At 44.5% G+C, this 24,818-nt stretch overlaps 1 protein-coding gene across 1 annotated transcript in view; it reads right to left on the bottom strand.

Moving 5' to 3' along the window:
• ENPP7 (ectonucleotide pyrophosphatase/phosphodiesterase 7) overlaps nucleotides 1–24,416 on the bottom strand; it is a 91,713-nt gene extending 67,297 nt beyond the window's left edge. Inside the window, exons 1-2 of the mRNA XM_069199706.1 lie at nucleotides 24,116–24,416; nucleotides 16,740–16,885 (exon numbers count right to left, since the gene is read on the bottom strand). Of these exons, the coding sequence (XP_069055807.1) occupies nucleotides 16,740–16,885; nucleotides 24,116–24,368 (399 nt within the window). The 5' untranslated portion in view covers nucleotides 24,369–24,416. The remainder of the gene's footprint in view (nucleotides 1–16,739; nucleotides 16,886–24,115) is intronic.
• Between the last annotated feature and the right edge of the window lie 402 nt (nucleotides 24,417–24,818).

The following is a 24,818-nucleotide window of genomic DNA, read 5'->3' as shown; positions in this document are numbered from 1 at the left end:
AGGGGTAGAGGTCGAGGGTTTGTGAACCGTGGTTTAGATATGAATAATGTTGTAATTCAAAATGACATGCAAGGGGTGAAAAAGATGTCACCATGTCACGCGTGCGGGGCACTGGAAACGGGAGTGCCCGAATATGGTGCAGGATGGTGCTGTTCAGCAAAATACTAAGGTTGGTGCATTACAAAATTCACGAGGTCCGAAAATAAGACATCAGACCCCGAATTTTCAGAACAATCTGGTGCAAATGCAAGGGGTACAGCCCATGCAGCAGATGCAAATTCTGCGTTTTCAGTCAATACAAATGCAACTAGTACAGCAGCAGATTCCTATGGTGCCTAGACAGCAAATGCAATTACCAATGGCTCCGATGGGACAGCAACAGGTGATGCTTCCTCAGCAGGTCACAGGCCAGGTAACAAATCAAAATAATACTGTACAACAGTTCCCATTACGAGGTGAAAATAGCATGAATGAAGATTGGTCAGATGATAGCTCAGACAGTGAAGAGTGTAGGCTTGCAGCGTCCTTAGAGATGGATCAGAGAGGCCCATATGTAGAAGGAAAGGTGATGGGTTATAAGGTTTCATTCCTAGTCGACACAGGTGCCACACATTCTACAGTTAAAAGTGCAGAAGTTCCAAGATTGCCTCTTTCAGGACATACTATAAGAGTGGTTGGAGTATCAAATCAGTATTTGACTAACCCGATTACAGATCCAGTGCAAGTCGAGATCGGCAACTTCCAGGGGCTACATAGGTTTGTAGTCTGTGACTCGAGTCCAGTTTCCTCACTGGGAAGAGACTTGTTGTGTAAAACAAAATGTTCAATTACATGTTCCAATGACGGAATTGAAGTACAAACAAATAGCGATGATGAGGGAGATGAAAGTCAGTTTTTAGAGGAAGAAACAGGAACAAATGAAGATTACCCCCTGATTACTCTATTCCCGATGCACACCTTGATTGATCTCCCTGTTGAATTACAGGGAACGGTAACGGAGAAGGTGTGGGATCTAACCGGGAAAGAAGTAGGACTAATAAAAGGGGTAGAACCAGTTAAAGTCCAGATAAAACCGAATGCAGTGTTCCCTCAAGTGCCGCAATACCACATGACCCAAGACGTTCTTATCGAAGTGTCACAAATAATTGCAGATTTTCTCAGGCAGGGAGTTCTGAAAGAAGTCCTGAGCAGTCCATGTAACTCTCCCATAATGGGTTTAAAGAAACCATGTGGAAAGGTTCGAATTGTGCAGGATTTGAGAAAAATAAACAAAATTGTGATAAAATGTTGCCCTGTGGTACCCAACCCAGCAGTAATAATGTTCCAGGTCCCCTGTGATGCTGAATGGTTTACCGTAGTAGACCTATCACAAGCCTTCTTTTCGGTACCTCTTCATGAGGACAGACAATTTTTGTTCAGTTTCAAATTCCTGGATAAGGTGTACAGTTGGTGTAGAATTCCTCAAGGGTTTTCTGAGTCACCGTCCATCTTCAATCAAATATTGAAGAGGGATTTGGAGCCACTGGTGCTGCCTTTTAATTCAACTCTTGTACAGTACATTGATGATTTGCTCATTGCATCCAAGACTAGAGACAGTTGTAAATACGATACTATTGCATTACTGAATCATCTGGGAAAGAATGGACATAAGGTGTCACCCAGAAAGCTACAGTACTGTCAAAAGGAGGTGAAATACTTAGGACATTTGATTGAAAAGGGTTCCAGGAGAATATCAAAAGAAAGAATAACAGCTGTTTTGCAAATGAACCCCCCAACAACAAAAAGAGATGTCAGGATGTTTTTGGGAATGGTGGGCTACTGTCGCCAGTGGATACCCAACTTCTCGATCACTTCAAAACCATTGATAAAGCTAACAGGCAAGGAGATCAAGGATGAGCCATATACTATAACTTTGTCTAAGGAAGAACTTGAGTCATTTATGGAATTAAGAGAGTGCATGTGCAGAGCACCAGAGTTAGGAATGACAGACTATGAGAAACCTTTCCTGTTGTTTTGTCATGAACGTGATGCTTGTTCTTTGTCTGTCTTAACACAGGTCCATGGAGATGCGAATCGCCCTGTAGCATATTTTTCAGCTACCTTAGACCCTGTCGCAGCAGCCTTACCGGGTTGTCTGCGTGCAGTTGCAGCAGTTGGTCAGAGCCTTACACAATGTGAAGGCATAGTCATGGGATACCCTCTAACAGTTATGGTTCCACATTCAGTTGAAATTCTGCTGACTCGAACTAAAACCCAACACATGACAAACGCACGCCTCACTAGGTATGAGACGATCATACTGGGGTCACCAAATGTCACGTTAAAGCGCTGCAGTTTATTTAACCCGGCAACTTTACTTCCTAATGAAAATACTGAAATCAAAAATGAGGAAGAATTTGAACATGATTGTCTTGAGGTAACCAGGCTGTGTACCAAACCTCGCCCAGATATTCAAGACATACAATTAAAAGAAAATGACTGCATCATGTTTGTCGATGGGTCCTGTTTAAGAGATCCAGCTGGAACACTGAGAGCTGGCTATGCGGTATGTACCATAGCTGGTATTATCGAGGCTTCATGGCTCGAGAAAGTGTTTTCCGCACAAGTGGCAGAACTGATCGCCCTTACTAAGGCATGTTACGCAGCTGTAAATTTGAAAGTCACTATCTATACTGATAGCAGATACGGATTTGGAATTGTACATGATTTTGGCCAACTTTGGTCACAAAGAGGTTTTATGACCTCATCTGGTTCTCCTGTGAAAAATGGTGAACAAATAAAGGATTTGTTACATGCGATTCAGTTACCTCTTGAAATTGCCGAGGTGAAATGCAGTGCTCACATTAAATCACAAGACTTTGTGTCCATGGGAAACGGCTATGCAGATCAAGTTGCAAGATTTTGTGCCTTGAACTGTATATCGTTCAAGGAGCAATGGGAATTGTTACCACAAACTGAAAATGACACATGTTTGAACCTAGCATTGCGGGTAGTTGACACATTAGATGAGCTAAAAACTTTACAGAGACGTGCAAGCAAAGAAGAGAAACGCTCTTGGCAAAGAATGCAATGTGTACAGAGGGCAGATGATTTATGGGTCTCAGAGGATGGGAAACTAGTTCTGCCAAACAGCCTTCTATCTCAATTCGCCAGGCTCTACCATGGACAGGCTCACCTAGGAAGAGATGCCATGATCAGGTCATTCAAAATTGATTGGTTTAACCCAAAATTCAGACATGCCGCAGAAATTACCTGCCACAGGTGCATCATCTGTCAACAGATGAATGCCGGGAAAGGAACTGTGGTAACTTTGAGCCACATTGGGAGAGCTGGAGGTCCATTCAACAAAATGCAAATGGAGTTCATTGAAATGCCTGTCTGTGGGGGGCTGAAGTATGTGTTGGTAATTGTGTGTGTTTTTAGTCACTGGATTGAGGCATATCCCACACGTAGAAATGACAGTCTTACAGTTGCAAAACTACTGCTGAGGGAACTGATACCAAGGTTCGGGTTTCCGGTCTCTATAGAATCAGATAGGGGTAGACACTTCGACAATGAGGTGATTAAACTCCTGTGTGACGCACTTAACATCGAGCAAAAGCTGCATTGTAGCTATCGCCCCGAAGCATCGGGACTAGTAGAACAAACGAATGGTACTTTGAAATCGAGAATGGCAAAAATGTGCGCAGCAACTAACATGAAATGGACAGATGCCTTGCCTCTAGTGCTGATGTCAATGAGAAACACCCCAGACAAGAAAACTGGACTATCCCCCCATTAAATCCTCATGGGTAGAGCTATGAAATTACCAGCAGTACCTGCAAACGCGCTAGTGAATATTACAGATGATATGGTGTTGGATTACTGCAAAGGTTTGGCTGATGTGATTCGCTCTTTCTCTCACCAGGTGGAAGCTAACACGTTGCCACCGATTGGCGATCCAGGCCACTCTCTACAAGCTGGTGACTGGGTGGTTGTCAAGAAGCACGTGAGAAAATCGTGTCTAGAGCCACGTTGGAAAGGGCCATATCAAGTAATCTTGACGACTACTACTGCTGTAAAGTGTGCCAGAGTTTCCAACTGGATACATGCCAGTCATACAAAAAGGGTAACGTGTCCTGTTGAAGAGGAACTTGAAGCTTCCGGCACAACAACTTCAGGAAGAGAAGTCTCAGGGCCAGAGAACAGTCAAGAAGGAACTGAGACGATCGGAGAGTCCTCTGAGAACAGCCTCGTCCCTCAAGCAGTCGAGAGAGGTGACAGAGTACCTATCTCAGTAGAGGCGACAGGAGAATTAAATCAAGAAGAAGTTCTCCCAGAATTAGACAAGTACGGGTTAGAACTCAAACCTGGCACAGAACCAGAAGAAGAAGAAGAAGAAGGAGAAATTTTAGAAAGAAACCAGAACGTATCAGAATCCCCTGAACCAGCTGCAGGTCCATCAAGAGAAAACACCATATCACAAGAGGAGGGTGCTGTCCAGCGTCCTGAAAGGACACATCACGAGAAGACGCATAGAGGTGATAATTGGCCAGATAAACCACTCTTCAAGATAAGAGACGTATCAAACGACACAATAATAGAAGAGAACGATGCATCTCGAGCGGAAGACCTAAGTGAAGGAGAACAACAGGGTGAACGAAGTCTAAAAAGAAAAACAGAAGGTATAGAGGTCCTGAATGGGCGTATGCTACAACATCGGAATGGCAACAAGAATTCCTAGCATTCTGTTTTGATCGAGAAGTATCAGGCCAATACTACGGTACTTGAGCGAATCTGAGGAAATCTTGGTCAAAATCTGAAACTGAAAATTGAAAGAAAAGAGAGACATTTTAAATTACCAAAAGTGACACTAAAATTGGATTGACTTTTAAAAACTCGATTACGACAAGCTGCTAACCTGATTTGACAAAAAGGGTCCTGGAGCGAGTGAAGATGCTGTAAATACACGCAGAAAGCCAGAGAATTTGAACCATCCTCTAGTTGATTGTTGCTCTACCATCTGATTCTATACAGACATGGCTAATAATAGAAGTAGTAGCAAGGGAAGTAAAGTGTGTGGTTGGCTAGGACTTATAATAGGTGTTGTGTGCAGTGATAATTGTGGGAGTGATTGTAGGAATGCCATGGATAGAGAAAGAAACCATTAATGCTACTTTAAAACCTGAAACTACCACACTAACACCTTGGGAAAGATTCGAGCAGGATGCCATACACATGCATGAGGGAACTAATGCAAAAGGGGAACTTTCTACTAATGTTTTCTATCGCTTATTAAATGAGTATGTGGAAACTATGGATGCAAAAGATTGTTATGTGTGTACTAAAATTCCTTCATCTGTGCAGGAGGGAGTTACATACCATAGTCTCCCTCTTACTTACGGAATTAGCTGCAGCTTACTACTAACAAGATTCTACAATCAAGAGCATGTGCAATACTTTTATTCAAACTTAGATTTTGTGTTTTCTTTTGTACCTGTGATTGAATTCTTAAACAAGTTAGCTAAGGAACATGATATAAAAATAGTTAGGGGATTCTTTGAGCCAACGCTTACATTTGGGACAGCCTACAGACATCGCAATAACTTGACTTGCTTATTGTCACCTGTTGAGAAAAGCTTTTTAGATCACACTGATGATAGACGCAAAGCACTGAAAGAAAGATTACAAAATGATTATGCTTACACTGCAATCAAGACACAAGGAAAATTAGCTATAGATGCATTACACGTAGGTAGGCTTTGTATATATAGGCCAAAATCCGAGCAAGACAACCTGTTTGTGGGAACGAGTGAGTGCAGACATGTGTTTTTGTTTCAGAGTAAATGGACCTTTATGCTGAATGGACAAGATCCAGCTATCCCTGGGATCTATTACATCTGTGGGCTAAATGCTTATTACCGTCTCCCTAAGGGATGGTATGGGACATGTTATTTGGGGATAGTATTCCCAAAGATTTACCAGATTGATGACTTAAAACAGATACCTAAAACGTCTGAATTACAACATCCTAGACAAAAAGAAGAATCAGTGGCGGCTGTCATTGGTGATATATTTGGAGCTATAATCCCTTCAGTAGGGGTTATCTTGAATTCTATGAAGATACAAAAGTTGTCCACTATTATGGATAACATGCTGACAAATTTTACAGGAGCTATACTCCTGATGGATACTGAACTTGCAGCAGAAAGAGCTATGACTCTTCAAAATCGGCTTGCTTTAGACATTCTTTTAGCTAAGAGTGGAGGAGTCTGCAAGATGCTCAATGAGCGTCATTGTTGTTCATTCATTCCAGATAACAGTAAAAAGATTAGAAGTATGCTTACTAACTTTACTAGAGATAGTACAGATTTGAAGGATTTGAAAGAACTTGGGGGGTCATTACAACATTGGCGTTAAAAGGCGCTTACCGCCGTTCAGAAGACCGCCAATACACCGCCGCGGCCGCGGAATTCCGCCACAGCTATTATGACACACATCTCGGAATCCGCCGAAATTCAGTCACCCACACAACTCCGCCACACCAAAGGTCAGTGTTAAACTGGCGAAAACAAAACCTCCACCTCCACGGCAACAGAAACACGCCCTTGCTATTACGACCCAGGAATCCACGCGGCGGTCTTTCAACCGCGTAATTCCATTGGCGGTACACACCGCCGCGCTCAAAATACACACACATCTCCAAAACACCGCCACATTGGACAATTCCAAATACACACACCTGATACACATACAAACACCACCCCCACACACCCAATTCAATATAAAACACACACCCACATCACCCACAAACCCCTACGATCAAAAATTAGTCACGAAGGCCAGAGAGACAGCACTGATTAGACAATCCCACCACACAGAGGCACACAACACCATCACCCACACAACATCCACGCACAAAACACCACACACCACTACACATCACAACACTCAACACTCATCACCACATACACCACCTCACACATCACACACACCACCCCATGGCACGCCAAAGACACCCCAGGTTTTCTGAGGAGGAGCTCAGGGTCATGGTGGATGAAATCGTCCGGGTAGAGCCTCAGCTATTTGGCTCACAGGTGCAGCACACATCCATAGCCAGGAAGATGGAGCTATGGCGCAGAATAGTTGACAGGGTCAACGCTGTGGGACAGCACCCAAGAAATCGGGAGGACATCAGGAAGAGGTGGAACGACCTACGGGGAAGGTGCGTTCAGCGGTCTCCAGGCACAACATCGCGGTACAGCGGACTGGCGGCGGACCCCCACCTCCTCCCCCACAACTAACAACATGGGAGGAGCAAGTCCCGTCGTAGCGCCTCAGCCAAAAAGCCTCCAAAACCAGTGGTTCCTGTTCAAGGTGTATGGAGTGCACCGGCCACCAGGGCAGGCAGTGTGACCCGGAGCCAAGGCACTGGCAGCCCACCCCCTGTAAAGCCTCTGAAATTGGAAAGTGGGCGACGGGACCCTGTGAAGACTCCTGGAGGCAAAAGAACTCACAGGGGTTCCAGGGGGAATTGCAGAGTCAGCTGTGACTCCTCCAAAGGTGGGGAAGGGCCGGAGGAAGTCTGCACAGCCTAGTGTGAGCAGCACGGCAGAGAAGGGCGGCATCCTTCCCGGCGGTCGGGACGCCACCGCCAGCACCGTTGTCACTGGTCAGGAGACCACCGCCACCGCCGGAGTCAGTGCCCAGGAGGGCCCAAGTATCGTCACTGGTCAGGAGACCACCGCCGGAGTCAGTGCCCAGGAGGGACCAAGGATCGTCACTGGGTAGGAGACCACTGCCACCGCCAGCACCGTCGTCACTGGTCAGGAGGCCACCGCCGGAGTCAGTGCCCAGGAGGGCCCAAGTATCGTCACTGGTCAGGAGACCACCGCCGGAGTCAGTGCCCAGGAGGGCCCAAGTATCGTCACTGGTCAGGAGACCACCGCCGGAGTCAGTGCCCAGGAGGGACCAAGTATCGTCACTGGTCAGGAGACCACCGCCGGAGTCAGTGCCCAGGAGGGCCCAAGTATTGTCACTGGTCAGGAGACCACCACCACCGCCGGAGTCAGTGCCCAGGAGGGCCCAAGTATCGTCACTGGTCAGGAGACCACCGCCGGAGTCAGTGCCCAGGAGGGCCCCGGCTGCCACAGCCCCGCTGGGCAATGAGGGAACGTCATGCCACACACCAATGCCCAGTCCAGAGAACGTCATGCCACACACCAATGCCCACCCACTGTAGAGACTTGAGAGACTGTGGCTTTGCACTCCCCAGGAGGGTAAAGTGGGCAAACCACCCACTGTAGAGACTTGAGAGACTGTGGCTTTGCACTCCCCAGGATGGTACAGTGGGCAACCCACCCACTGTAGAGACTTGAGAGACTGTGGCTTTGCACTCCCCAGGATGGAACAGTGGGCAACCCACCCACTGTAGAGACTTGAGAGACTGTGGCTTTGCACTCCCCAGGATACATCAATGGGCATGGAGCCTCGTCGTGGATCTGGCTTTGCACTCCTCCGGCTGAGGTGCCCCCCCCTTCCCTTCCCCATGAGGTGCCTGTAGTAATTCTATCTGATGCCCCGGCAGTGTTCTCTCCGTGTGTGGACAGGTATCTTTTGTGGGCCTCGCCAATGCATTTTTGGACTATTGGTGCACGGAAATTGATATGTGCATATCTGCACTACTTCTCGGAATGTATATACTTTTGTATGATTTTCTAATATATGTGTATATTTTTGAGACATGTATATTGATACATTACAATGTTTGGACTGATTTCGTTTTGTCTTTGCATTCTTCCGGGGGGGTTGTGGGTTGTTACTGTGATTTTTGTGAATGCATTGGTGTGTGTGTTGTAATATGCGAGGGTGGGGTGGGGGTGTTGCGTGTGTGTCCCCCTGACTTTTGCCTCCCCCCCCCCATGTCATAGGTGCAGTACTCACCGTTGTCTCCGGCGCCTACGTAGATGGTGATCGTAGAGGAACAGAAAGACAAGAGCAGGGAGTATTTGGAGTTCCGGCTCCATGGTGTCCTCCTTCCTCGTGGGATGTGTTGAGGTGAGCGTTTTCCCATTGCAGAAACTGTTTCCGCAGTGTTTTTATCCACGGTGAATCCACCCCGGAAAAGGTGGCGGATTGGCGGGTTGTGATACTATGGGCGGTACATTGTCTTCCGCCTGTCTGTTGGCGGTGACCCCCACGCTGCTTGTCCGTACCGCCGTGGCGGGCGGTGTGTTAAAGTGGCTGTCTTTGTTGGCGGTTTCCGCCAGGGTCATAATTCCCTTTTTTAGTCCGCCGGCCTGTTTGCGGTATTACCGCACCTTTAACACCGTCCGCCAGGGTTGTAATGACCCCCTTGGTGTTTGGGAGAAATTTGGAAAGGGAATTGCCAGGGTTGGGAGCTGGTTTACCAACATTTGGAATGGGGTACTTGCAAAAATACTGATGGGTCTATTAATTGTTCTGGTCTGTCTATTAGGATTATGGGGGGCATGCAAAATTAATGACAAAATAAAGAGAAATTGGACTAAAAGAACCAGGAGAAACGAAGAAAGTGAAAGAGAGAAAATGTTCAATTAAATTTGGGAAAGTTCACATAAAGGGCAAGATGTTGAAATGTGTATTATGCGCAAGGTGAAGAATTAAAAGTAAAAGGTCAAAGGGAAAGGTTTGTGTGATGACGAGCGTCATCGGAGGAGGGACTGAGAGAGCGTAATCTAAATATTACATATGTTAAACGTGAAATGCTTATATAAACACCTAACAATGCTGCATATAAAAACGACAATAAATAGTAGTTGCTTAATGTGTATTCGAATCATGAATATAAAACGTGAAGTTACTATTGTGCACATAAACTAATGTCGATTATAAGAAATAATTGCTTGCACCATGATTAATTGAATATATTAACGCTTACGAATATTGCATTTGTATTAAAACCCATAGGCCTTAAGTTAGCATGAGTTTAGGATTTTAGCTGTGTAACTCTCATATTAAAGCATATTTTCTGTTTTTCAGTGTGCTGACTCGTAAAGGGCCATGACCCTGCATTTGTTCTTTTCCTTCATCTCATGTAGCAAATTTCATCCTGTTCTCATCCGCATGCTAGTTGCTTTAGTATAAGTCTTATACAGATTTTTAAACAAAAGTATACAAAGGAATGTACCAAGGACATTTAACCATGGACAAAGAAGCTCATGACCCGAGAAAACGTGCCAAGATGATGTCGAAACCCCTCCAGATGTGCCACCTACGAAGACGTCAATTATGAAGACCAATCAAAGTGTTATAAATTATCGTGGGGTGACAATTTGGATTACCTAATGTATAATTTGATAGGTTAAAGATAGTGGGGTGTAGCGATTATCCAATAGAATTTTGGGGGAAGGTATTGCGAAAAAGTGATAAAAGCTCATGTCACAGAAGGGTCCAGAGAATTAGGTAGGGAATGCTATTGATTTTATCCAGAAACTCTGTCACTCTGTTTGGTGATTTGAGACTTAATAAACTGTCCTCACCCATAGACTGCCTTTATGCTTCTCCTCCATATGAGGGAAGTGTCCCCTTTCTACCAGACTAAGTTAGACTGATGGCGATGCAAATGATGTCCTGAAGACGAAGACTGATCCTGTGTGTTGACTAAATCCTTGGAGGGTAATTATGACAATGCTACCGTAATTTGTCTATTTGCTTTTCCTTTCTAGGTACCAACTGCTGTATTTTTTAATAGAGACCATAGTTAGATATTTTCTAAATTGGTGTTCTAAATTATTTTGCATGAAGTCCAACATGCTGATGCTAATTAGTGGCCAGGCTAGGTGATCACCCTGACTGACATAAATAGATGAGACTGACATTGTACTGTGCTGAACTGAGACTTACATGATATTCTATGTATTCTGATCCATGTTTACCCTATGTTATGCCTTTATGTTCGTGATCTTTGTACTATTGAAATCCTATCATTGTTACCATATTATGACTATGCTCTTATGCTTCTTGATTTTGAGATTGACACATCTGCTAGTAGATTGTAATCAATAGGGAATAAAATTAATAAAATTCTATCAGAAGGTGTGGTTATTCGTGGCTGAAAAGGTCATGGTTGCGTCGACAATTTGATTAATGTCTTTATCCAAAATAAAGTGTATTGTGGTGATAATTATTGATTACCTTATTGATATATTGCTTGACATATTGATCAGTTATCTCGTCCTACGGTGTCTCACCACTGGGTCAAAAGATTCATTGGCCTAAAACGAGTCCTAATGTGTATAAAATCGACATAAAGGGATGCGTTAACAGTTCCTTCATGACTTAGAGTCAGTAGCCATCCTGCTTCTGCATTGACCTTCTATGGCTACAATGGATTTTGAAAGGACTTACTATACATTAGTTGAACCTTTACTCTGCCCAAGTCAAAAATGTTTATCCTGGTGATTTTAATTTATGGTATTGTACAGACAGCAAGGCCAAGAGCAAGCTGGTACGAGCAAGCAGCTTTTTGCGCTGCAATTCTCATTTGAATTTGCTATTTGTGTGCATGCGGCTGTTTAGTGTTTCGTTTTAAAAAGTGCATTATAGTGACAAAAAGACCAAATAAACTTAATAAAAAATATAGTCAAGTGTTAGCAGTGGTTCCCAACCTGCGGTCCGGGGACCCCTTTGTGTCCACGAAGCCTCCTCACGGGGTCTGCGACTGCTTAGAAAATATAATACATTTTAAGAGGTTAGGTCCCCGGCTTTGAGTAATGGCTCCGTGGGGGGTCCCCACATTCCAATAATGATTCATTGGGGGTCCACGGGCTCCAGTATTGATTTAGTGGGGGTCCACAGAAGTCCAAAGGTAGGGAACCACTGGTGTAGAGGTTGTTTAATCTGTTTTACTTGTGTTCAGGGGTGTAAGGAGAAGGTCCCGCAGCACCAACAGTGCGAGGGAGGGTAAAGGGGGATGCCAGGTGCCTCCACTCTACAGGGGGCGCCTTATCCCGTGCTGCAGACTGTGCAGAAGTACGCAGAACACACCAGAGCAGCAGCTGCCTGCTACGGCCTGCTACACAGTGCATCCCTTCGCCTGTCCTCCTTGTCAAGCTCAAACAACAAAGTTGTAAAATACTGAATCATTGGCATCTAAGGGCCTCTAAACGAAACGACACCCCCAAGTCTCTGAATGTCACTGATTATTGAGCAGAAAGAAAAACATAGGACAGCCGAGAGTGGGGAATGGGAAAGTCGATCAGGAAAGGTGAAGGACAAAGGAGGAAAAGCTGGAATTACGAAGGTACAAGAGAGGAAGAAACAGCCAAGAGTGATACGAAGAGACAGGTGTGAGACAAATAGAAATAGATAGTCGAGAGACATCTGAGAGGGACGGAACTGGACCGAAAGTCATTTGTCGCAGAGAGCGGCATGAGTGTGATAGGGAGACAGGGGAAGACGACTGAACAGTAGAGAGGGGGAGACCTGTGAGACGGAGACAGGGAATGGCGAGTACCAGCTTAGAGAGACGCAGAGAGAGAGTTATGTCTCTGTGATGTAATTTGGAATGGTAAAGATTTGTACTAACTTCAGGTAGTTGGTTACCGGTCGCCCACTTGTCTGGTCACTGCTCTGCTGCTGGGGACACTTTATACTGAATAACTAATCTCACAGAGGATCTGGCCCCGTCCGTCATGACCTCATTTTTGGCGCTGATTTGTGCCGTCGGCCGTGCCACCTTTACACTGTGGAGTGTATTTTTACCAGCTATTAATTTTGACCCTCGCTGGGTGGGTGTCTAAGCGTTTAGGCAGCTTGACGAACTTTTTGCCATATTGCTGCAGCCCAAGCACTACCGCTATTACCTTTTGATGAAAAATTGAGATGTTACTTGTATGTGGATGCCAGTGCAGGGGGCAATGCTTAATCAAAGATACCAGAGTTGAGAGAACAGCTGCTTTTGCTTCACGGCCTCTGTCATGTTCGTAAAGTAGATATTCCACCATTAAACATGAGAGCATGTGCGGTGGAACACTTCAAAACGTATTTGTGGGGTAAAGAATTTACAAAGAAAACTGACCACAAACCATTATTATCCTTACTCATTAGCAACCGTACTAGAAGAGCATCTGCAAGACTTGTCAGAATTCACAGATGTATGAGTACAAATTTCAAGCAGATCATATTAAAGGGGTTGTAAATGTAGTTGCTGACTGTCAAAATTGCCTGATGCAAGTAATACTTCAGTGGTGGAGTTGGTTGAAGAGTGTCTTGTGGCTTCGGTTGAAGAGATTCTGACTTTATTTGGGGGTGAGTTATCCAGAGAAGCATAGTTGAGTAGTTGTCAAGTTGATGATAAACTCAGTAAAATCAAAGAGTTTATCAATACGGGGATGCAGTGTGAAAGAAGACTGAGCCCCACCCCCCAGGTTGTATGAAAAGTCAAGGATTTCATCTCTATGGTGGGTGATATAGTTCTCAAGCAAGATTTTTGTATTCCACCAAAAGGAGTCCACTCCATCATTATCAAGCTGGTTTATATGGGCCATTTAGGTGAAACCTCACGAAAAAAAGGATTAGGGAGTTTTTCTAGTTGCCTAAAATGGATGCTAAGAGTTCTGGCTTTGTAAAACAGTATGCCATCTGTATCAATTCTGATAAAACATTGATTTCGGGCTAACACTAAAGTAAATTTGCCAGTGTGCCCTTCTGGACCATGGGAAAAACCTGCTTAGGATATTTTGGGATCTTATGAGACTTTCACTGCTAGTAAAGTTTATGCGTTTGTCCTCATAGATTATTTTTCTAGATGGGCAGAGCGTAAGTATGTGACCCATCCCACCACTGACAATACCATCCAGGTTTTACAAGAATGTTTTTACAATGAGGGTTTGCCTAGTAGCATTGTCTTTGACAATGGCAAACAGTTTGTTTCACAGTAATTTCAAAGTTCTCTTAAGAGTAAGGGCATTACACATTTTAAATCTTTTTTGTACTCTGCAAATATGAACGGCCTTGTGGAAAGGTTCAATAGGGTGGTGGTCGAGTCTGTGCAAGCGGCTTTGGCTAACAGAGTCGATGTTAAGGAGTTAGTAAGGGAATGATGTGGGCGTCCCACTCATCACCAAATCTCACCACCGGATTTTCCCCATTTTCCATGCGTAAGGGTTTTACATCGAGAATGGCACTGGTTCCTGTCTGGATAAAAAAGGAGTTAACTATTTTGAATCTCAATCAGATGTATGAGTCTACCAGGAATAATTTTCATGCCAAGAGAAAAACAGAGTTATCGGATAGTGATAACAAAACTGTTTAAAAAGGGAGTTGATATACAAATGGGAGATTGTGTCAAAATTAAGCTTCCTTTCCATGTCAAGAAGGGAAATTCTAAATTTTCAAAGGTTTTCAAAGTAGTCAGAGTAGGCAAATCATCTGCAAAACTTAATAATGGTTCCTGGTGGTCTTTGGATAGATTGGCTAACGTCTGTGATAAGCTATGGGTTGGTGAGAACAATCATGAAACAAGAAAAAAAAAATCCTGAATGAGAATGAGATGCTGAATGATTTTGTTGTTATATTAACAATTTTCCTCTTTTTCAGATCCTTAGAGCACACTTCCTTGTGAAAACTTTTCTACTGGTTCGTGTGAGTTACCTCTTTCGTCTAATGACCAAGAAAGGGTGAGGGAGATGATTCTATTGCTGCATCTCTAGGTATTATTATTCTTGAGAATGGTTCTTCACCTTCAGAAAGTAATTATTCTTGTTCAACAGCGGAAGAGGTAATTGATTCCAAATCTCTATGTCAACATAACATTGAGAAGGTGTTCACACCTGCAGAAAAAAATAATTCTGAACCAACGGTGGAAGATGTAATTGAGGTGGTCTGTAGAACAAAGAGAAATGATTTTGTCTAAGAAATTTGAGGATTTTGTTTTAGGTTTTCTAGTATACCAGCTATGTTACTTTATGATTGTTTTTCCATGGTAATATGTTATTTTTACAATGTTATCCTTGTTTTTCACGCGGAATACCCTGCATTACTCTGCTTTCCTTTGGCACACGGTTGCCTAAAAAACGTGTCATCTCCTTGTGCTCAAGTTCGTTATTTTTCTTGTGTCATTTATTTTATTTTGTTTTTAAGTTTCACCTTTGTAAAGGAGGGAGATGTGTAGTAGTTTGCATTCAGTAATGTGTTAGGCAAATATGTAGAATGTTAGGGCATGAGCTGCTTCTCGTGCCAGTTATTTCTATGTGATGTCATTTGGAATGGAAAATGTTTGTACTAACTTCAGGCAGTTGGTTACCTGTCACCCACTTGTGTGGTCACTGCTCTGCTGCGAGTGACACTTTACATTGAATAAACTCATCTCACTGAGGATCCGGCCCTGTCTGTCATTACCTTTGTTATTTAACGTATGTGATAGCATTTCAAGTCAGTTACATTGGGCCATACATACTGTATGAGCAGAAGCTGGAAAAATGTATTGGGCTGTATGTATCCAAGGAGACACCGAGCAGAGCAGCTACTTTTAGCCCCCCTCTTCTTTGGCTGTAGGGCTTAGACCCTGGGCCCCCATAGGTTCCCACGGCTAGGGTTTCTTTTGGCTGTAGGGCCTGGGCTCCTATTGTGTCCCAGGGCTAGGGTTTCTATTGGTTGTAGGGCCTAGGGTCCCATTGGTTCCCAGGGCCAGTATTTATATTGGTTAGAGTTTAGCCCTTGAGTTCCTGTTAATTCACAGGGCTGGGGTTTCTACTGGTTAAGGTTTAGGGCCTGGGATCTCATTTGCTCCTATGGCTAGGGTTCCCATAGGCCCAAGTCACCTGATCACTAAGGTGATTTAATCAGTGGGTGCTGCCTTTTCGTACCTGGAAAGGGCCCAGGACCAGAAACTCTGCATCTCTACCTTCAAACCGCCAGATGACAATAACTCTTTTACACAATCTATTTATATTACTGGCCCCTAAAAACTGCCCTAAATATACACCCCTCATATACATTGACAGGATGCAACTAATTACTACTTAACCAACCACATCACACACTTAGCCTCATCTACAACAAAACAAACAACCATAGTTACTACACACAACCTATTAAAACAACATACTAACTGTAAAAGTACATCCAAAACAACTAACATACACAACGTCACTTGCCAGAAGGAAATTTTAAAAAACTCAAGGCAAGGTGCAGACTTATGATCACTAGGTTTACCGATCTCATGTTCCTCCAGAAGCCTGCACACCATATTCAAACCAACAGACATCACAGCAGCTACAACGCCATTACCAAGCCCACACACACACACACCTCAGACCTCAAAATTCCCTAACCTAACAATCTTCCTTCCACCACAACCCCTAGTCGCAAGTTGCAACCAGACTAGGAGCGAACAAAGTAACATCAATATCCCAATGCCCTTGCTCCTTCTCCCCCACTAGACCACACACCCCTCTCAAATCAACATAAGATCAAGAGGAAAGAAACACAACAACTACAGTGATTATCCATTAACCAAAAAATACTTAAACATTTTTGATCTACTGTGAGAAACCATTATCAAGTCCCACATGGGATATTGAAAATTAATCATTAGCAGTCACCTAAATAAACCTGCAATGTTGAACTTTCAAATTTATTTCTGGTGGCAACACTATGTAAACTTTTCTCCCTCACCAACTGCGGAGTGCAGAATGGCGGTAGTCTAGAACCTAGTGCATAGTACTCATTCACTATGGGAGGAGGTGTGTGAGTGATTATTTCTTCACAATCCATACCTGTCTCTGAGCGGTAATCCAGATGGGCAGGCTGCCGTTGTCCCACCATGAGGACACTCCCTGGGTTGGGTAGTAAGGGAGCTTCACTTTGGTGGTTGTGTTGAAGTACATGTTGTGGATAACACCATGGTTTTCAATGTATTTTCCTGGAGAAGAAGAAGTGATACATGAGACACTGTGATGAAAGACACATACATGCGGAGAGAACTAGAGAGGATGGTCTTTGTAATCAGGGCAGAATGCTTCCAGATTGTAGACTTTACTGTCAGTCTACGGGTGAGAGTCGCAGAACCTGGTCTGGAGTTGTGATGTGATGGAAAAACCTCTGATTGTGGAAGAAGTGCTAATCTTAGTGGAAAGCCTACCAGTAGAGTTTCCTCCACCACATAAATACATCCTGGTGGTTTAGGATTTTATTACCAGGCACGGAGGCTCCTATTATGCTTTCTTCTCTTTCTTTAATTTAAATAGCAGCCAAGAAACACTACAACTCCCAACATTCCTGGCTGGGAACTACAAAAAACATGTCATAAAGAACGAGCCAATCAGGACACAAACCAAGTATAAACGTTTTGACTGAGAGCAACAAGTCCTCTTTTCTTGCTGCTCGCAGTCAAGATAAGTACCAATTTATTGTCTTTCAACTTTTATTCATGTTTGTTCTAGTTTACTACTTTTATTGGTGTATTTCAGGTTATGGTCATGTTTTTATTATGAATGGGCATAGTTGCCGTTTGTGCTCGTTACAGAATGCAATGTTCTATGACGAGCGTCCTCACAATCCAGGGCGCATTGTTTCAAACCGTCATTTACAATGCTAGCGCTCTTACCAGCAATTCAGTCCCGGAGTTGTTCAGGCAGCGCTCAGCTTCTCCAGCATTTTTCTGCCTTTCCTTCTGCTATTCAGCTTACTTTCCCTAGCGTTCGTGCTGGCGTGTCTCCATCTGCTCTGGCGTGCTCAGCCACGCCCCCCCAACCACCTTTGGGTTTTTTCTGTCAGGAATACTTCCTGCTTTTTTCGGCTGACAGGCTTTATAGGCCTTGGGTAATTTTCTTTAGTTACAGGAGTTGGTTATATTTAACCCCTTATTTATTTATTTATTTAGTTATTTGATACAAATATATTTTAAACTCATTGACTATGGAGAATTTGTCTGAAGACGAGGAAGCTCAAATTTTTAAGGAGAATTTAGACTCTTTTATCAAAGATTCAGTCCAAAAAGCTGTTTCAAGCTCCATTTCAGATTTTTCTAAGACCTTTGAGGCCTCAGTCAAAAAAATATTGACTTTTGATACCTCTACTTCAGCTCCTAAAAAGCCCATGAAAAGAAGGGCAGATATTTTGACTACAAATATAGGGGGTGATTCTCGGCCGCCACAGTCCCGCCGACAAATGACCGCACCGTGGTCAAAAGACCGCGGCGGCCATTCTTACATTTCCGCTGGGCCGGCGGGCGCTCTCCAAAAGAGCACCCGCCGGCCCAGCGGAAATGCCCCTGCAACGAGGATGCCGGCTCCGAATGGAGCCGGCGGAGTTGCAGGGGTGCGACGGGTGCAGTGGCACCCGTCGCGTATTTCAGTGTCTGCTTTGCAGACACTGAAATACTTTGCGGGGCCCTCTTACGGGGGCCCCTGCAGTGCCCATGCCACTGGCATGGGCACTGCAGGGGCCCCCAGGGGCCCCGCGGCACCCCCTACCGCCATCCTGTTCCTGGCGGGAGACCCGCCAGGAACAGGATGGCGGTAGGTGGTGTCAGAATCCCCATGGCGGCGGAGCGGCGGAGAGGATTCTCCCGAGCAGCAGAAAGTCGGCAGGAGACCGGCGACTTTCCGTTTCTGACCGCAGCTGAACCGCCGCGGTCAGAATGCTCGAGGGAGCACCGCCAGCCTGTTGGCGGTGCTCCCATGGTCGGTGACCCTGGCGGTCACCGGCCGCCAGGGTCAGAATGACCCCCATAATGATCTGGTCAAGGCCTGTGGAGAAGAGGCTTAAAACTTCTCTTAATGAACTGGGAGAGTCCTCAAAAGTTGCTAATTCAAATGAATCTATTTTAGATTTCTCAGGTCAACCGATGTTTGATCCTGCCCTTATCCGTCACCCAAATTCCACTGAGTGGACGACCATTGATCATGTCGCAACTTATGTCTCCAATAAATTACGTCAACCCTTAGACAAATTGGCTCGTAATAGATTAAAATCAGAATGTCCTAGACCATCCTTACCTAATAACATTTCGGCCACTCCGGTGATTGACCCTAACATGTTAATGTTTACTAAATTTGGCAAGAACCCCAAAAAAGGTGTGGACAGAGCATGGACCAATTGTCAAGATAGATTGCTGGATCTTTCTGGTCCATTAACGAGAATTTTGGATTTGGCAGAAGAAGCCAGAATGGAGGGTTCCAAAGTCGACCGTGTCATTTTATCAAATTGGGCCCAAAGGACTATTTGTCTTTTAGGGAACACTAATGCTGCTATGGCACAGGAGAGACGGAAGAGTCTTCTTTTAAAAATTGATCCAAAATTGAGCAACCTTGCTTCTAAAGAGATGGGACAGAATGCTAATGGATTGCTCTTTGGAGACTCCTTTATTAAGGGGGCTCAGCAAATATGTGGCCACCTTTGCGTCCATTGATAATGCGCAATCTTCCATGTAAAAGATTTTCCATTCTTGGGTTTTTGGCAGGGCCGGCAAAGGCAGGAGTCGCTTTGCTGCCTGATTTGGCCACAGAGGTGCGGTCAATCGAAACAGAGGCTCCGTTGGATACCAGCAAGAGTTTAAATCACAATTCTATCCCCAGAGGAATTGCTCATTCAGACAGTGTGGTTACAGATCTAGAGGTTTCCAGAATTCATGTAAGAGATCAGTATTCTGGCCCGTTGTTGGTGGGAGAGCAGACAGGTTTGTTTCTAGCAAATTAGCAAAAGATAACTGCAGATCCATGGGTGTTGCAAACTGTTTCAGGTTATTGTATATAGCTTTATTGCACTCCAGTACAACAATCCCTGCTAAAGCCGTTGGTATTTTCCACAGAACAAGAAAATCTTCTCTCTCAAGAGATCCATTCCCTGATTCTCAAACAGGCTAAATAAGTTTGCTCCCCTCATCCTTTAGGTTTTGTCATTACTTTATTTCTAATCCAAAAAAAGAACAAAAAATATCATCCAGTGATAAATTTGAAGTTGTTCAACAACTTTGTAGTATATCACCATTTCAAGATGGAAACTATCCTACATCTTCGAGACTCGTTATTGGGAAACGATTGGATGGTTCGCCTAGACCTCCAAGCTGCATATCTTTCTATTCCAATCCATCAATCTTTCAGGAAGTTTCTTAAATTTCAGTGGAAGGAAGAGTTCTTCCGATTCATATGCCTTCCCTTTGGTCTTTCATCAGCCCCATGGTGTTTTACCAAGGTTTTGCAGCCAGTGGTGACACACATGAGAGCTCAGGGAGTCAGACTTATGGTTTACCTAGACGACTTTCTTATTTTGCATCAGGACAGATCTGTCCTCACTGAGCATTTGGAGAGTTTTCTGTCGCTCCTCCAAAGGCTCGGATTTCTCATAAACAAAGAGAAGTCGAATCTCACCCCTTCTCATCAGATAGAAGTTCTAGGTTTCCTTATAGGTTCAGACAAAGCCATCCTTCATCTTCCGGCCCAGAATATTTCTCACATAAAAAAGGAGCAATTTTCTCTACAGCACGAGATCTTGTATTAGAATCCGATGCAAGTCGGACTGGTTGGGGCGCAAGATGTGGTCAGTTCTCGACTGGAGGTCTATGATCAAAAGAGGAGTTATTGTTGCATATAAATTGTTTAGAGATTCTTGCAGGTTCCTTTGCGATCCAAAGACATGGTAAGTTGTTCTATTCTCCTCCGGATGGACAATCTATCAGCGTTCCGGTATATAAATAATTTCAGAGGCACAAGGTCAAAACCGTTAGCCAAATTTGCAAAGAGTCTGGGAATTTTGCCTCCAGAATCAGATTTCCCTTTAAGCAGAACATCTTCCGGGAAACATGAATACGATCGCAGACTGGTGTTCCAGACATCTGCGGGATTCCAGCGATTGGCATCTTCATCCTTCTGGTTTCAAAAACCTTTCTTCCAGATTCGGTCCCTTCTCTGTCGATCTCTTTGCCTCCCGCCTGAATACTCAACTCCCTCGGTTTTAGAGCTGGAGACCGGGCCCTCAAGCGTTCGCTACCAACGCTTTTCAACAGGATTGGTCCAACCAAACAAATGATGCTTTTCCTCCTTTCATTATGATTTCCAGGGTCTTGGCACACATCAGACGCCAAACTACGAAGATTTTGCTAATCACCCCCTTTTGGCAGGGCCAACCGTGGTTTCCCTCAGCCCTAGAGTTGTCAATAGACTTTCCAATTCTTCTTCCTCAATTTCACTCCCTCCTATTGAACCCTCTCGGAATGCCTCACAATCTAATAATCATTCAATCGCTTCGGCTGGTAACTTGGATGGTTTCGGGCCTTAATGGAGAGCCCCAGGAATTTTGCAGTAAGCTGCAGGCTTCATACATCAAGCCTGGGCGCCGGGAAAAACCAAGGCTTAGAAGTCAGCCTGGACAGCATGGCATAATTGGTGTATGGATAGATGTGACGATCCATTTTCAGCGGATGTAGTTTTGATAGTCAATTTTTTGGCCTCTCTGGCAGCTCAAGGTAGAGCATATAGAACTGTTAATAATGATAGGTCAGCAATTTCTGCTGAACATGTTCGAGTTAACAATAGAACGGTTGGTGAGCATCCGCTAATATGCCGTCTTTTGAAGGGAGTACGATTTTCTAAACCTCCATTACCTAAGTATAGTTCTATGTTGGATGTTAATGCTATTCTACAGTTTTTGCTAACAGGACAACCTAATTCTCTTTTATCCCTGAAATTCCTTTCTGCAAAGTTAGCTATGCTTCTCTGCTTAGTATCTTTAAAACGTATTTCAGATGTTAGAGCTTTAGATATAACCTCTGTTCAGTATACTGCTGCAGGTGTTTTCTTTCAGGTACGAAGAAGAACAAAAATTAATTTGATGTCTGTATTTTATCCGTACTTTCCGGATCATCCAAATCTATGTGTGGGAAGCTGTTTGAGAGAATATATTTCACGAACAAAAGATTTAAGAAAGCCATCTGAAACTCAACTCTTAGGCGGTCATTCTGACTCTGGCGGGCGGCATTTCAACCTTCACGCTGGGCCGGCGGGCGCTAACCATGTTAGCGCCCGCCGGCCCAGCGGAAGGAGGCCTGCGACACAGAAGCTGGCTCCGAATGGAGCCGGCGGTGTTGCGGGCGTGCGACGGGTGCAGTTGCACCCGTTGCGCTTTTTACTGTCTGCTAAGCAGACAGTGAAAAGCTTCATGGGGCCCTGTTAGGGGGCCCCTGCACTGCCCATGCCAGTGGCATGGGCAGTGCAGGGGCCCCCAAGGGCCCCAGGACACCCGTTCCCGCCAGCCTCTTCCTGGCGGTGAAAACCGCCAGAAACAGGCTGGCGGGAAGGGGGTCAGAATCCCCAGGGCAGCGCTGCTTGCAGCGCTGCCCTGGCGGATTCGCCCAGCCGGGGGAAAAACGGCGGGAAACCGCCGGCCACGGTTTTCTGACCGCAGCTTTATCGCTGCGGTCAGAATGGGCTTGGAAGCACCACCAGCCTGTTGGCGGTGCTTCCGTCATTCGCGACCGCCAGGGTCAGAATGACCTCCTTAGTCTCTTTTAGGACCCCACATAACCCGGTTTCTTCTACCACTCTGGCCCGTTGGGTAAAATGGATCATGAACCTGGCGGGAATTGACATTTCTGTTTTTGGTGCTCATTCCTCCAGAGGAGCTATGGCATCCAAGGCCTTTTGGGCAGGATTGAATTTAGCTGACATTCTCAAATCGGCCGATCGGTCAAATGTTTCAACTTTCAGAACGTTTTATTGTAAACCAGTCTCTCATGTAGCCAGTTTGTTAGTTTCTATGCTTTGAACTAGTATAATAGGAGCCTCCGTGCCTTGTAATAAAATTGAGATTTTCTTAGCTTTCAGTGAAAGAAAGTCTTGATTTTATTAAAGACACGGAGGCGAGTATTATCCCTCCACTTTTCATTAACCCTCCCTTTGTTTTAACCTTTGTCTACTTCCAACCAGAAGTCTTAAGAAGGATCTTCCTCCTCGACTCAGCCCTTCTTCTTCTGGTGGGACTGCAACTGCTCACAAGCCATCTTTCTTGGAGAGGTTTGAGGACATTTCTTTCGTTCCGGTCTTCAACGAAAAGACTTTCAATGTTTAAAATAGCCTGGAAGGCATTTTCACCATTGTTCTAGCTTTTTTAATTTTAATACTTATATTTCCTTTATTCAGAGTTTATTAACTTCTCTGCAAGAAAAGAGGACTTGTTGCTCTCACTCAAGATGTTTATACTTGGTTTGTGTCCTGATTGTTTTTTTCTTTATGACATGTTTTTGTAGTTTCCCAGTCAGGAATGCTGGGAGTTGTGGTGTTTCTTGGCTGCTATTCAAATTAAAGCAAGAGAAGAAAGCATAATAGGAGCCTCCATGTCTATAATAAAAGCAAGCCTTTCTTTCACTGAAAGCTAAGAAAATCTCAATTTTCCATTATCAACTGTAAATTAGGCCTCTAGAGACTGGACCAGGCTGCCCCACCAGAAGGACGGAGTAAGCTGCCATGTGGCCTTGTGGATCATCTTCAGGCAGTTTATTTTTGTAGCCAACAACACATGGAAGCTGTGGTTTCTATGCCAATAGTTTACATGGTCAAATATATACTACAGTTCCCAGAAGGCAAAGTGGTGTTGGCAAAAATGCCAGGATTGGCTGAAAATGTCACGTATGCCATTGGACTTCTAACTTGGCTAATTTCTTTATTATCCTGGCCTGCATTTTTAGCTCTAGGCCAGTAAAAATATTGGGAAAAAGTGTAAAATCTGTATTTTTTTCCTTCTGAAACACAAATCTAATATTCCACACAAAGAAGTCACTCAAAAAGTACTTGGGAGCTGCCTAAATCATTTCGGAATGACTGAGGATGGATAATTGCCATGACCACACAAACTATTTTCACCTACTAGCTCTTGGTTGTATTCGAACAGCAAAACATAAGCAAATTACCTGCATTTTTTCCTAAGAAAGGTGGTAACTCTACTTGATATGGGCCACTTGCTTTATATATTATTAGATAGACCAGTCTCTATTGCCAGGCAAGGCCTTTTTAATGTATACCTCGGGGGTCTCACACTCTTTAAGGGACTTATTCACTCCCCTCACTAGCCAGAGATGGTACTCTGTGCACCTCCGTCGGCTCCCTGCAGAGTCTGAGCGGGCGCAGCTAGGCTCCCAGAATCCCGCGGGCTCACTCACCTGTCAGCAGCGTGAAGTGGCAAGGGCTGGTGATGGTGACGAAGGCCGGGGTGAGGTGCTGGGCTTTTACGCCCTCTAGCGCCATGGCATCAAGATTCGGGGTCTCCACTTCCTGGTCGTAGTTCCACCGAAAGCCATCGAAGGACACGAGCAGGAGCTTTTGGGCCCCTCGGCGGGCAGGCACGGGTGAGCCTGCGCCCAAAGCCAGCAGGGCTGCCGCCAGAAGAGAGACGAGCGGCGGCTGCAGCACCATCGTCCTGGGTAGGTCTGTGAAAGAAGAGGTTGCAGCGGAGCCGGCGCTACCTTAGGCCACAGAGGGGAGAGAGCAAAGTTTACCTCTTTATCTTATCCCCTTGCCATCTTTATACTGGTTTCTTACTGACCTTCTTGCCAGAAGAATCGCTTATTTTCTCGCTACCTTCAGCTCAAAGATGACGCACTCTGACCCTGGGCGGGCTTGCTTCGAGAGATATGCAAGCCTTTGCTAGGGCTGCCAACTACGGACCTATATTTTACCGGGTTGGATAGTATTTTCATGCCATGGGGGGCAAAAGAAATCATTTAAATCCGATTGTTTTTCTCTTTGAAACATATACTTGAAAAAAACAAACCCAAGAGGAAAATGTAAAAAAAAAAAAAATGGTGTTTAATCAACAGGAGGCTCAGTTTGTTTAAACAATGAAATAATTCAGTTTTTCCACAA

The sequence above is a fragment of the Pleurodeles waltl genome, chromosome 7 (genome assembly GCF_031143425.1).
Source record: "Pleurodeles waltl isolate 20211129_DDA chromosome 7, aPleWal1.hap1.20221129, whole genome shotgun sequence".
In the NCBI taxonomy this organism is placed as follows: Eukaryota; Metazoa; Chordata; class Amphibia; order Caudata; family Salamandridae; genus Pleurodeles; species Pleurodeles waltl.
This window is presented reverse-complemented; position numbering and strand designations above follow the sequence as displayed.